The following is a 14,995-nucleotide window of genomic DNA, read 5'->3' as shown; positions in this document are numbered from 1 at the left end:
GTCCTTATTTTCATGGTACAAGGTTTTGAGTAACGAAAAACCAAGTATTGTGGCCTCCATTAGCAGTAGCAGGCGCTGCCTTCCTAAGAGAGCATCAACCACGAAATTAGTGGCCCCCCAGATTTGTACTTTGACATGAAAGAAAAACCTTGAAGAAATTTAACCCACTTAGCATATCTTGGATTAAGTTTGTGTTGATCATTGATGTACCTCAAGGCCAAGTGATCAGATGATAATGCAAACTGTTTTGGACGAAGATAATGAGCCCAATATTCTAAACACCTTGCAATAGTACTAAATTCTTTATCATAAGTGGAATGGTTAAGTCGAGATCCACCCAATTTTTAACTAAAATAAGCAACAGGCTTACCTTCTTACAATAAAACACCACAAATCCCTTTACTACTTGTGTCTGTTTTAACTTCAAAAGGGACATTGAAATTTGGCAAAGCTAGAATATGAGCACTAGTAAACTTTTCCTTCATAAATTTGAATGATGTTTTGGCAGCCTCTGTCCACCTGAACTCTCATTTCTTTAAACAATTTATAATAAAGGGGCAACAATAGTGCTGAAGTTGTGAACAAACCTCCTGTAAAAGAAGCAAGACCATGAAAACTTTGAAGTTCAGATAAAGTTGTGGGTGATGGCCATGTCCGTATAGCTTCGACCATAATCAGGTACATAGTAATGCCGCGAGAAGAGATGGTGAATCCCAAAAATGTGACTTCACACATATTCTTCTGAATTATATATATATCTGCGGACGTAACATGAATTCACACTTTTCCAGCTTTGTGTATAATTTGTGTCTTCTCAAGGTTTCAGAAATACTAGAAAGATTAGTTAGGTGCTTTTCTTCTCCATTAGAATACACAAAAATGTCATCAAAATATACTACAAAAAAATGACCAATAAAAGGCCTAAAAACCTCATTCATTAATCTCATAAATGTAGAAAGAGCGTTAGAATAATGACCAAATGGCATAATAAGCCATTCAAAGAGGTCATGCAAGTAATAAAATTGCCTACGGATTGCTCGTGGATTTGGAAGAAACTGCTGAGATTAAGAGATACGACTCTTCAATTCATAACTTACCGAGTTGCAAATGGCAACGACACATCTCTTTGGCTTGACCCATGGTGGAGAAATTCTTGTTTGGCTAATTTCGGGTCTAGTTTTATCATCACTCAATGTGGCTCCAACTGGAATGCTAAACGTAGTAGCATCCTTTCAGCTAATTCATGGAGGCTTCCTAGTATTAACTTGAGGCATCACCATTTAGACCCTTTGCTTCTCCATTGGATTTCTTCTTTCGAATTTCCTAGCATACATCCTAGTGGTCGTGACTTGATTCTATGGGATGGAATTGATGCTTCCAAAGTCAAGACTTGGAACATTTGGGACTCAATCAGACTTAGGACCCCTGTTGTTGGCTGGCACCTTGCAGTATGGCACAAGCTGCGTATCAACAGATATGCTCATCATCAATGGTTTTCTTTCCATGGAAGGCTGAATACTCTTGCTCAACTTCAAAGATTCGGGATCCTTACTCATCAACAATGCTTCCTATGCATTCAGGGTCGTGAAACAGATAATCATATCTTCGTGAATTGCACCTACAACAGTCAAGCATGCTGTATATATACTCAACAAATTACCTACACGGGCTTTGTCTAATGTCACTCCTCATGAAGTGTGGTTTGAAAGTAAGCCAAGTGTCGCTGATTTAAAGGTCTTTGGCTGCATCTCCTATATGAAGGTACCATATATTGTTACTCGAAAGCTTGATGATAAAAGTCAATTGTTAGTACATTTAGGACGAGAAATAGGTACAAAGGCTTATCGCCTCCATGACCCAACCTCTGGTCGTATTCATATCTCTCGAGATGTCGTTTTTGATGAACTTGATGATGGAAGTCAATTGTTGCAGACATTTATGACATAACTGCTGTTGTCGAACTTGAAGAGGAGCTATTTTTATCTGGGATTGACGAGTCTGTTACATTCGAGCAAGCCATTAAGGATGAGGCCTGGCGAGCAGCTATGGATACGGAGATTGAAACTATTTAGAGGAACCACACATGGCAACTCACAGACTTACCACAGGGTCACAAAGCTATTGACCTCAAATGGGTGTTTAAATTGAAGCGGGATACATCTGGAGCTGTCATTAAACATAAAGCTCGTCTGGTAGCGAAAGGATATGCTCAACGACCGGGTATTGATTACGATAGGGTTTTTGCTCCAATAACTTGACTGGAAACGGTTCTCCTTTTATTAGCTCTTGCTTCCAAGAATGAATGGGAGGTTCATCACCTCGATGTCAAGTCCGCATTTCTTAATGGGGTTCTTGAAGAAGAGGTCTACGTATCTCAACTTAAGGGTTATCTTAAGGCAGGACACGAAACACAAGTTTATAAACTCTTAAAGGCGCTATATGGTTTATGTCAAGCCCCCGAGCATGGTACTCTCAGTTAAACAAGTGTTTGCTTCGTTTAGGATTTCTCAAGTATCCTTATGAACATGCAGTTTTTACACGTAAGGATGAGAATGATTTTTTAATCGTAGGAGTCTATGTTGATGATTTGCTCATCACTGGTACCACTGTTACCGCCATTGTAAAATTCAAGGGGGAGATGAGTCGTGAATTTGACATGACTGATCTTGGAAAACTTTCTTATTATTTGGGTTTGAAGGTTGAACATACAAAGGGTTGTATTGAAAGAAATCAGACGTCATATACAAAGAAAGTACTACAAAGAGATGGCTTAAGTGAATGCAATGCAATTAAATATCCCATGGAATTAAAGCTGCAAATCGATGTTGACAAAAATGGTGAACCAGTAAACCCAACTCATTATAAGAGCCTGGTGGGAGGATTACGCTGCTTAGTTTATACTCGACCCGATATAGCCTATTCTGTAGGCATAGTCAACCATTACATGGAGAGGCCCACTGTCATGCATTTAAATGCAATAAAATGGACATGTCGATATTTGAAAGGTACTTTGCATTACGGTTTGGTGTAAACAAAAGGTCGTGGTAATTATCTATTGCCTGGCTTCTCCAATAGTGACCTTGCTGGGAGTATTGAGGATCAAAAAAGCACAGGGGGCATGGCTTTTTATCTTGATGAAAGCTTAATTACGTGGGTCTCGCAGAAGCAGAGATGTGTAGCCCTGTCATCATGCAAAGCCGAGTTTATGGCTTCTACTACTGCAGCGTGCCAAGGAATATGATTTCAAAGGGTACTAAGTCAGATCATGGGCGTGAAGGCTGCACGAGTCGTTCTCTATATTGATAATAAGTCTGCCATAGACCTTGCAAAGAATCCAGTTTTCCATGGTAGAAGTAAGCACATTGATGTGCGTTATCATTTCATAAGAGATTGTGTGGAGTAGGGTTTGATCGAGATCAAGCACATAAGAACAAGTGAGCAACGAGCAGATATATTAACCAAGGCATTGTCTGCAGCAAAGTTCAAAAAGATGAGACGTTTACTTGGAGTTCAGAACCTGGAACATGTTTAGATTAAAGAGGGAGCATGTTGGGCTTAATTCTAAACATGTTTTATTTAATTGCTTTGTTTTATATCTGATTGAATAAATCAATGATTACGTTGAAGTAGTAATAGGCAGTTAGGATATCATGGAGATAAATTAGGAGTATGCCCTGATATTTAGGAGTAATAGATGTTGGTTGCATATTATATATATTCCTTGTAATTCTTCCAGAGACCATAAGTAATCCCAATTGCAATTTCATATAAAATCATTACTCTGATTCTTAGCATATCAGTTTGGTTCTATCAAGGAAAAGACGGTGGTTGCTCTTTGCTATGCTCATGTTTATTGTTACTGAACGTAACGCCCGTGCCCATAATAAGGGAGTTTTTGTGTTAGAATTTTAAACTCTCTAGAAATAGTATTAATATCTACAGCTGTTACTTCAAAGGTTATCCATCTACATGTTACATCGAAAATAAGAGCCAAGGTCAAATAACAGCTAGTTTAAGTATTTAGAATAACATACAACAACTATAAACACTGTGGGTAAACAGATGAAAAAACTGGTTGGCTACACCTAAAGCAAAGACCTACATGTATGAAAGGTTGAAAGACAGTAGCATGCAACATTTATTCACATGGAGGTTTTAAATGAAATCCTTAAAATAAGGTGGCTGAAAGAAACTAGTTTTCAAGTAGCACTCCCTATGTTCCACAAAAACAGGCGGGTCATTAATATGTAATGTGATGTAATGGCTTAGGTCAGCAACATTCGTAGTCTATATAAATAAGGTGCCTGCATGCATGTTAGAGTATATACATCGAGAAAAAATAAAAAGAGTAGAAGCTCAGAGAGAGAGGAAATAAAGGTTGTAGCCTTGTACTAATATAAGTTGTAGCTTTGTTGCTATTTAAAGTGAAATAATATAAAGCTGTTTGTTTTATATTTCTTTACATATAGTCCATACCCACATACACATCCTCTGTTTAAGTTGAAAATATTTAAACCTAAGCCTATATATGTTTCTAACAAGTGGCATCAGAGCTAAGGTTCCGTTCGAGAAAAATGGCGACGATGGTGCAACCAAATATTCCAAAATTGACAGGTACAAATTACGGGAACTGGAGTATTCAAATGAAGGTGTTACTCGATTCCTACGATAATTGGGATATTGTCGAAAACGGGGTATGACGAGCCCACAGATGCAACCGCTAAAGCAGCCCTGTCAAATGCCGAGAAGACGGTGTTAAAGGAGTTCTGGAAAAAAGACAAAAAGGCGTTATACACGATTTTTCAAGGTGTCGATGAATCCACCTTGGAAAAAATTTCTGAAGCAAAAACATCAAAAGAAGCGTGTGAGATTTTGCAAAAATCATTCCAAGGAGTTGAAAAAGTTAAAAAGGTGCGGCTCCAGGTGCTACGCGGGGAGTTCAAAAATTTAAAAATGAAGAATTCAGAAAATATTGGTGAATTTGTTACGCGTTTTAAAACGGTGACAAATGAGATAAAAAATGGTGAAAGTCTCGACGATATTCGGGTGATGGAAAAATTACTCCGTTCATTGACAATGAATTTTAATTACGTTGTTACTTCTATCGAAGAGTCAAATGACTTTTCCACAATTTCCATTGATGAGCTCGTAGGTTCACTTCAAGCTCACGTGCAGCGGATTAACCAGTATGATGATGCAAGCCATTCGGAAAAGGCGTTACAAAGTAATATATCCATTGGCGACAGTTCTGGTAGTAGCGATTCTGTACGTGGCAGCGATGGCTTTCGAGGTGGCTACTGAGGTGGACGAGGACGTGGAAGGTGGTCTTTCAATCGAGGCCAGAATTTTGAAGGTTTTTAATCATCTGGTCGTGGTCAAAATTTTAGAGGCCGAGGAAGAGGTGGATTTCAACGAGGTGACAAATCTCAATTTTAATGTTATAATTGTAATAAATTTGGTCACTTCGGTTATGAGTGTAGAGCACCAAAAGTGGAAGAAAAGAGTCATTTTGCAGCAGCAAAAGAAGAGAAATATGTTGGTTCTGCTATGTTCCTCACTTACAAAGGAGACAAGAAAGGCAAGAAGAATATTTGGTATCTTGATTCCGGTGCGAGCAATCACATGTCCGGCCACAAAGATTTATTTACGGAGATAGATGAGACTGTCACAGGAGAAGTCACTTTCGGTGATTCTTCAAAAATTCCAGTCAAAGGGAAAGGCACAATTACGATTATGACAAATAATGGTGATAAAAAGTATATAAATGATGTTTATTATATACCTTCTTTGAAAAGTAATATCATCAGTCTTGACCAACTTGTGGAGAAAGGATATAATATTCAGATGCATGATAATTCTCTTACCATCAAAAATCAGGTTCAAGAATTGATCGCTAATGTGGAGATATCAAATAATCGCATATTCACACTCGATATGTAGACAAAGGTGTAGAAGTGTTTGAAGTCGGTCATTATAAATGACTCATGGTTATGGCATTTAAGATTTGGTCATCTGGGATTTTATGGCTTGAAATTATTGTCAAAGACAAAGATGGTGGACGACTTGCCAGAAATCAATGAACCAAAAAATTTGTGTGAAGCATGTGTCAAGGGGAAACAACACAGAAAAAGTTTTCCCGTTGGAAAATCAAGGAGAGCCAGGAGGCCATTGGAGATAGTTAACACAGATATAGCTGGTCCATTTGATATCCCATCACTTGAAGGTAATAGGTATTACCTAACATTTATTGATGATTTTAGCAGGAAAAGTTGGGTGTATATCATTAAAGAAAAATCAGAGGCTCTTGATAAATTCAAGGAGTTCAAAGAACTGGCAGAAAAACAAAGTGACCAGTATTTGAAGATACTCAGATCAGAAAGAGGAGGCGAGTATACTTCAAACTTGTTCAGATATTTTTGCAGAGCACATGGCATCAATCATCAGTTGACAACGACATATACTCCTCAACATAATGGCATTGCAAAAAGGAAGAACCACACAATTTTTTGACATGGCAAGGAGTATGGTGAAAGCAAAACACTTGCCAAGAACTTTCTGGGCGGAAGCCATTCTATGTGCAGTTTATTTGTTGAATCGATGTCCAACAAAAAGTGTCAGAAACAAGACTCCAAATGAAGCATGGAGCGGAAGCAAACTATCAGTTGGACATCTTAGAATTTTCGGGTGTATTGCATATGCCCATGTTCCTGATCAGAAAAGAAAGAAGCTAGATGACAAAGGCGAAAACTGTATTTTTATCGGATATGATAAAAGAAACAAGGCGTACAAACTCTACAATCCCCTGACGAAGAAATTAATCATTTCTCGAGATGTTGAGTTCGATGAATCAGATTACTGGAGAAGGAGCGAGGAAGAAAGAAAAGTTGTTGGTTTATTTTTTCAAGATGATGATAATGATGATGACTCCAACACTGAAGATGACGGAGATGATGATCCAACTCCACCACAAAGTCTAACTCAACAAACTCCCGCATCAACGCCATCAACGGGAGGAAGCAGCAGTTCAGGGGGAGCACCGAGAAAGATGCGGAGTCTCGATAATATCTATAAAGCAACAAGTCTGGTATAAACAACCTTTGATTATTCTTTAATTTATTTGATGGCTGAATGTGATCCAGTTACATTTGAGGAGGCTTCTGAAGAAAGTAAATGGAGTAAAGCCATGAATGAAGAAATTGATGCAATCAAGAAGAATGATACTTGGGAGCTGATAGATCTTCCAGAAGGACACAAAGCAATAGGTGTCAAATGGGTCTACAAGACAAAGACAAATCAAGATGGAGAAGTGGAGAAGTACAAGGCAAGGTTGGTGGCTAAAGGCTACAAGCAGAGATATGACATTGACTATGACGAGGTATTCGCTCATGTTGCAAGAGTTGATACCATACGACTTCTTACAGCAATTGCAACTCAGAACCAGTGGAAGATATTTCAGATGGATGTCAAGTCAGCATTTCTGAATGGTTATCTGGAAGAAGAAGTCTATATTGAGCAACCTCCTGGATATGTTCAGAAAAGTCGGGAAAATAAAGTCTACAGACTGAAGAAAGCCTTATATGGTTTGAAGCAAGCTCCGCGAGCATGGAACACGCGGGTTGATGAATATTTCCAGAAAAATGATTTCGTGAAGAGTCCATACGAGCATGTCCTCTATACGAAGACAAATTCAAGGGGAGATATTATGATCATGTGCTTATACATGGATGACATGATATTTACCTGAAATAACCCTGGTATGTTCAATGATTTTAAGAAGGTTATGACTAATAAATTTGAGATGACAGATATTGGTCAACTATCGTACTTTCTTGGAGTTGAGGTGAAGCAAAGGAAAGAAGGGATTTTTATGTCGCAGAAAAAAGTTTGGTTGGAAGTCTGAGGTACCTAACTTTTACTCGTCCATATATTATATATGCAGTTGGATCGGTTAGTAGGTACATGGAGAAACCGAAGCAAGATCACTTCATGGCATCTAAAAGAATTTTGAGGTACATAAAAGGTACACTTGATCATGGTTTATTTTACACATACTCTCAAGATTCAAATTAGTAGCCTACTCAGACAGTGATTATGGTGGTGACTTGGATGACGGGAAAAGCACTTCGGTTATGCTTTTCACATTGGTTCTGCAATCTTTTCGTGATCATCGAAGAAGCAGCAGATAGTTGCCCTCTCAACATGTGAGGCGGAATACATCGCAACAGCAACATGCACATGTCAGGCTATATGGCTAGACTACATTTTGAGCGAGTTAAAGCTTGCGAAGGAAGATCCGGTTAAAATTTATGTGGATAATAGATCCGAAATTTCTCTAGCAAAAAATCCAATGTCACACAGTCAGAGCAAGCACATCAATATCAAATATCACTTCATTCGAGAACAGGTGAACGAGAAAATTATGGAGTTGGTGCACTGCAAGACAGAAGAAAATTTAGCGGATATATTTACAAAGCCGTTGAAGCCGGACGTGTTCTTTAAAATGAAAGAGAAGTTTGGAATGCAAAGTCGAGTTTGAGGGGGAGTGTTAGAATTTCAAACTCTCTAGAAGTAGTATTAATATCTACAGCTGTTACTTCAAAGGTTATCCATCTACATGTTACATCGAAAATAATAGTATCAGCACCAAGGTCAAATAACAGCTATAGCTTAAGTAATTAGAATAACATACAACAGCTATAAACACTATAAACACTGTGGGTGAACGGATGAAAAAACTGGTTGGCTACACCTAAAGCAAAGACCTGCATATATGAAAGGTTGAAAGACAGTAGCATACAACATTTATTCACATGGAGGTTTTAAATGAAATCCTTAAAATAAGGTGGCTGAAAGAAAATAGTTTTCAAGTAGCACTCCCTATGTTCGACAAAAACAGGCGGGTCATTAATATGTAATGTGATGTAATGGCTTAGGTCAGCAACATTTGTAATCTATATAAATAAGGTGTCTGCATGCATGTTAGAGTATATACATCGAGAACAAAAAGAAAGAGTAGAAGCTCAGAGAGAGGAAATAAAGGTTGTAGCCTTGTACTAATATAAGTTGTAGCTTTGTTGCTATTTAAAGTGAAATAATATAAAGCTGTTTGTTTTATATTTCTTTATGTATAGAGTCCTTATACACCCACATACATATCCTCTATTTAAGTTGAAAATATTTAAACCTAAGCCTATATACTTTTCCAACATTTTGGTCCAACTAAGCTTCTACATGGCATTATCATGGATATCAAGGCCCGCCTTAGTGGTTCAACTTGGTTTGATAAAATAGTTTGTAATAGACCTGACTTAGACAACCTTGTTGCTTAAATTATATGTTTAGCTTTTTTATTTGTTGCTTTCTATCTCCAATTTTCTTTAGATTAGTTATAGATAGCCCCGTTTATGGCTTATCATAGATCTAATTAGGGTAGATCCCTTAGATATTTTTTACTTTTCTAATATAAATCAATTTAGCCAAAAAAAGAAGTCATGCTTAGGTTTAAAAGTTGTCTTCCATTCATCACCCTATTTCATTTTATTAGGTGGTATCCGCTTCGAAGATCAATTTTTTAAAATATTTTAGCACCATTTAATTGATCAAGCATATAATTCAAATTAGTAGCCTACTCAGACGGTGATTATGATGGTATTGCAATATTGAATAAATTGTTGTTGGGCAAATGTTATGTGTGTGTTTTCTCTGAGTTATTTGTTAAATATCTATATTCATATATATATATATATATATATTTATATATCTGATTAACGATTTGCAGACTCAAGTCAAGATTATCAAATCAATACATAAAAATATCAAAATTGTCCATAATTACAAACACTCATTCCTTATTTAAAAAAATTATAATTACCACAACTTTTGGTATTACATTAGTAAGATAATATGTTACATGATAGTATATTATATTGTAGCAAGTTGCTAAGTGCTTGTACAGCACTTTAGAGTAATAAGTTGCTAAGTTTTTGTATATGAATTCTGAGCGGTTACTGTGTCCTGTCTACCATATAAATTCTTAATAATGTTAAACAGATTAAACATTCAAAAACACTTTGTACTTTCCCAGGCATAAATTTAACAGTACAGGCTAATATAGTATGACATTAGAATTTTACTGTGAACACAACGTAGGAAATTACAAATGAAGGAAATACAGGGAATCTTAACAGAAAAAGATACATGTAAAAATTCAGTAAATAAGTAGAAAAGAGCAGGCAAGAGTTTAGTCTCATTTGAATAGGATAGTGGATTCCCTCTGAACAGCTTTCATGAGTAAACTATTCTCTTCCAGGGCCATCTGAACAGGCAAAAATCCAAGCCCGTCAGCCATGGCAAGCATCATCTGCTTCATCTCCGCCTTAAATTCATCAATATCTACCGTACCATTAGAGTCATGATCAAACAGTAGAAATAGACTATCATAGACGTGAGTAAGCTCATCTGGATCAGTCTTGACGTCAATTCCAAAGTGAGTTTCCAAGACCCTGAGACTCTGCAGCTCTTTTAACATCTCAGCATACGACAAAACCCCGTTGTGATCCGTGTCAAGGAGCACAAAGCGCTCCTGAATGGAACCGGTGAATGCCTCATCGTCTTCCACGAAACTCACAATTGTGGCACCATCCAACACTTGTACACTCATTTTTACTGTCCAGTCTGCGATAAAGAGCTAGTAAAAAGATGGAAAATTATCAGCTTTGTTTGATCGATGTTTGATATATTGGTGAAGTGGAAGTGAGGGAATGTTTGGTTATATAGGATTGGTAAATGTAGAGGTACGTTTGTGCCTCAAGTTTTGAGTTCTGTGTTGCTTGCAGACACATTTTAGCATGTAGTTTTGAGTTGCCAGTTATTTGACCAATTGACTAAATAATCAACTCAAAACCGAAATTTGTTTAAAACCAATTAACTAACTAATCCTCAGAACACGGTCAAGTCAAAAGCCGTGTCACCTTTTCAAAGTCCAAAACTGGGAGACTTGTTAAGAATCTTGCACTCATTTTTTCTTTTTCAATATACTCTCTCCGTGCCAAAATAAAGATTTTTTAGGCGTATTTTAAGCTGTATCAAAGTCATAACTTTGCATATTTTTTTCTATTTTTTTTTCTTTAATTAAAATTTAATATGTATAGTTTTATTTAAAAAAAAAAATTTGAAAAGTAATTTGTATAGCTATTTTTTTTATTCACCTTAAAATACGCGTAAAAAATCAAAACGACTTATATTTTGGATGGAGGGAGTAGTATCAAAAGTCACCATAATGCGTTAATATTAATATTCTACATATTATTAACTTAACAAATATTTTATTTTTTAATTTCTATTTAGATATCATCAAATCAGTGTTCTCCGACCTCAACTGCACACCTGATTTAGTTGTCAGAATACGAACAAGTGAAACTAACCTTCAAAATTTTAATGTATTATATGTTTAAAATAATCTACCAATGGTTTCTTCCACTATCTAAGTTAAAATAATTTAATGTGGTCAGAGTTAGTAAAATTAAACAATATCTATTCACATTCACTAATCACTATTTTTCTCCACCACACTCATTTTAATAATTAAATTTTAATTAATCTCATTATTTTTTTCACTTTTCTTATTTTTCTCTATTACATTATATTTTTTTATTAATCTATATGACACATAGTAGATGATAGGTATACAAATGGTTAAAATTTTGATTTTTCTACTACTCCCTTCTCTTTTATGAGTAACTGGATAGCTAGTCATACAATGATACAAAACAGATCAATCATCCTTTATTCTTCAATTTTACTGAAAATCGAAACGGATGCACTGGAATAATTGAAGTTAAAACGAGCTTTGGTCGCTTCTTCTATGGATTTAAGATATGGGATTATTTTATACAAATTGATATAACCTTTGAACATTTTTACAACATTTTCCTCAATTAACTTTTTTGATAATACAGATACATATATATGGGCATAAGAATTAAATTTTGTAACTTATCATATCAAAATTTTGTGTTGAACAGTGCTAGGGGTAGAAAATTGACATGATAATTGATGTGAAATGTTTTAATTGTTGATTTGAATACATGAATCTATTCCAATTAAAATTCTATGTTATTCTGTATAAAATTTTATACACCAAACATTTTCTTTTTGTGTTATACTTCCTCTATCCCATATAAAATGGGTATAGAGAAGAGATGTAGTGGATATAATTATTTTAAAAATTATAAATTTTTTACTATTTTTGAAAAATATAAACAAATGGGAGGAAGGGAGTATAAATTACTCTTTTTTATTGCACTGTGTGACTATTGATACTTTGATACAATCATAAGGTGAAAACTTTTATTCCGTTAACATCTCAGTACAACATAGGAAAACACTAGGAAGCAACTAGCAAGCAATGGGGAAGAAAATACATGTAGATTCAAGTAAGGGAAAGCAGAGCAGGCAAAATTCATTTGGAAGTATTCAGTAAGGATTAAAATTTGATTAGGGGAGTGCATTCTCTTTCAACAGCTTTCATGAGTAAACTATCCTCTTCTAGGGCCATTTGTACTGGCAAAAATCCAAGGCCCTCAGCCATTCCCAGCATCATCCGTTTCATCTCGGACTTAAACTCATCCAAATCGACACTGCCATTGGAGTCATGATCAAATAGTAGAAACAAATTATCATAAACCTGACTAAGTTCATCGGGATCAGTCTTCACATCAGTTCCGAAATGAGTTTCCAAGACCCTGAGACCCTGCAGCTCTTTCAGCATCTCTGAATACGACAGAACACCGTTGTGATCTGTATCAAGAAGCACAAAGCGCTCCTCAATGGAGCCGCTAAATGCTTCATCGTCTTCCACAAAGCTCACAATAGTGGCACCATCTAACACTTGTACACTCATTTTTTTATTTCCCGTTTGCGGTCAACAAGTTACAACAATGAAAAATGAAAGGTTTCGAAGACAAATAGAAGAGGAGAACTTTGTTTGATGTTTTGATGAAGTGGAATCGGGAATTGTTTCATTATATAGGAATGGCGTGTCCGCGTGAAGCATGTAGATGTGCCAGGACAAATTTAAAGCATGTAGTTTTGAGTTGCGAGTTATTTGACTACCTACCCCCCTGAAAAAGTTTGTACAAGTTACTCTTTTTAGTGTTTTTTGGTTTCACAGGAACTAATTTACTTAGGAAGTTATACTTCCTTTCTACTTTTTTTTTTGAAACAAAACAGCATCACTTAAATTAAATCATGGTGCAAAACATCGATTAGAAAGAATGGTACATCACACCATTCTTTGCGCACAGTCAAGGAACCAGCCTCTCGAGCAAGAGAGTGAGCTGCTGCATTCGCTGAACGCCTAACAAAATACAGAGAGTAGGACCCTAAGTCCTTAACAATTAACTTACAATCATCAATAATAGAACCAAAATATGAAGAATCCTTCCACTTACTGTTAATGGCCTGGACAACGGCTAAAGAATCACTCTCGATATGCACATGAGATATCCTCTTCGATTTCAGCCAAGACAGAGCCACCTTAACAGCCAAAGCTTCTGCTTGCTTCGGATCTGTAATGCCCTCAAAGCACCCTCCCGTCCCAGCCACAAACTTTCCTTGATCATTCCGTAAAACACATCCAAACGAACTTCTCCCTCTATCTTCAAAGACCGCTGCATCTACGTTACAGGACAACCAGCCTAACTTTGACTTCTGCCAAACCAGAACTCCCTCCCTGTCATTCAAGTTACTATCCTGATTTTGTTTAACCTGGGTTATCTGCCACTGAAATAAAGCCGAACCAGCAGAGTTTACTACTAAAGATGGCGTCTGCGCCTTCTTGTTCCAAACCAAATTATTCCTATGAGACCAAATTTGCCACAAAACCGTACCTATGATTTCCAGATCCTTAGAAGTTTTCTGATTAAGAAGATGCTGCATTAACTCCTGAAACGATTGCCCATCATTGAAAGTAACATTCAAACTAATTATCTCCCAACATCTCTGAGCAAATGTGCAATATACCAGAGCATGCTCCACCGTTTCCAGAGACTCTTGGCAGATCGGGTAGATAGGATAAACCTCTACATTTTTCTGTCTGAGATTTACTAAAGTTGGAAGACAGTTACGCACGGCCCTCCACAGAAAGTTTTTCACCTTTGGCGCTACTGCTAAATTCCACATCTTTAACCAATTAACATCTCCCAAAGACTGATAACTGTCATAGTCTTGACAAACACGACGATAAGCACTTTTAACATAATACACACCATTTGAATCATCCAACCAAAGCCAACTATCCTCCATTCTCGAGATACTTAAAGGAATTTTTAGAATATGCTGAATGTCATCATTGTTAAATAAATCCCTCAAAATATCCATATCCCACTCCCTACTATCACTCTTCATTAGACTACAAACTTTAGCTTCCTCCAAGCCTGGATACACCTGAGTCATTATCCTCCTGTGACCTGAATCCGGTAACCACGGATCACGCCAAACGTTAACTGATTCTCCCTTCCCAATCTTCATAACACTTCCATTAACAACCAGATGCTGAGCTGCTAATATACTACGCCACACGTAGCTAGGATTGTTACCCAGACCTGCTTCTCCAAAACAACACTTCGGAAAATAACGAGCCTTCAACAACCTTGCAATAAAAGAGTTCGGCTCCGCCAATACCCTCCAAGCCTGCTTACCCAACATCGCCAAGTTGAACTCATGAATCCTCTTAAAACCCATCCCCCCATACTTCTTTGGATGACACATATTATTCCATGACATCCATCGAATCCCCTTATTCGTACCCACATCCAAAAGCCACCAAAACCTGTTCATCAAGACTTCAATCTCCTCACAAAGACGATTAGGCAAAAGAAAGACACTAGCAACATACGATGGGATAGATTGAATTACTGATTTTAATAAGATTTCTTTCCCACCTCTTGACAAGATTGTTCCTTTCCAACTTTGAAGACGATCCCAAATCTTCTCC

The 14,995-nt window shown here is 36.8% G+C and overlaps 3 protein-coding genes across 3 annotated transcripts; 1 reads left to right on the top strand and 2 right to left on the bottom strand.

Moving 5' to 3' along the window:
- Window positions 1-4,574: 4,574 nt before the first annotated feature.
- LOC141695301 (uncharacterized) lies at window positions 4,575-5,940 on the top strand. Its single transcript, XM_074499559.1, has 4 exons — window positions 4,575-4,614; window positions 4,712-4,923; window positions 5,153-5,416; window positions 5,476-5,940. The coding sequence occupies exons 1-4, from the start codon at window positions 4,575-4,577 to the stop codon at window positions 5,938-5,940; spliced, it is 981 nt and encodes a 326-aa protein (XP_074355660.1).
- Window positions 5,941-10,246: 4,306 nt separating this feature from the next.
- On the bottom strand, window positions 10,247-10,660 carry LOC141695300 (uncharacterized). Its single transcript, XM_074499557.1, has one exon. The coding sequence runs from the start codon at window positions 10,658-10,660 to the stop codon at window positions 10,247-10,249; it is 414 nt and encodes a 137-aa protein (XP_074355658.1).
- A 1,824-nt stretch (window positions 10,661-12,484) lies between these two features.
- Window positions 12,485-12,901, bottom strand: LOC141695299 (uncharacterized). The gene has a single exon (XM_074499556.1). The coding sequence runs from the start codon at window positions 12,899-12,901 to the stop codon at window positions 12,485-12,487; it is 417 nt and encodes a 138-aa protein (XP_074355657.1).
- Between the last annotated feature and the right edge of the window lie 2,094 nt (window positions 12,902-14,995).

Source organism: Apium graveolens, chromosome 11 (genome assembly GCF_009905375.1).
Source record: "Apium graveolens cultivar Ventura chromosome 11, ASM990537v1, whole genome shotgun sequence".
Lineage (NCBI taxonomy): Eukaryota > Viridiplantae > Streptophyta > Magnoliopsida > Apiales > Apiaceae > Apium > Apium graveolens.
Note: the sequence above shows the minus strand (reverse complement) of the source record. Positions and strands in the feature narration are given on the sequence as shown.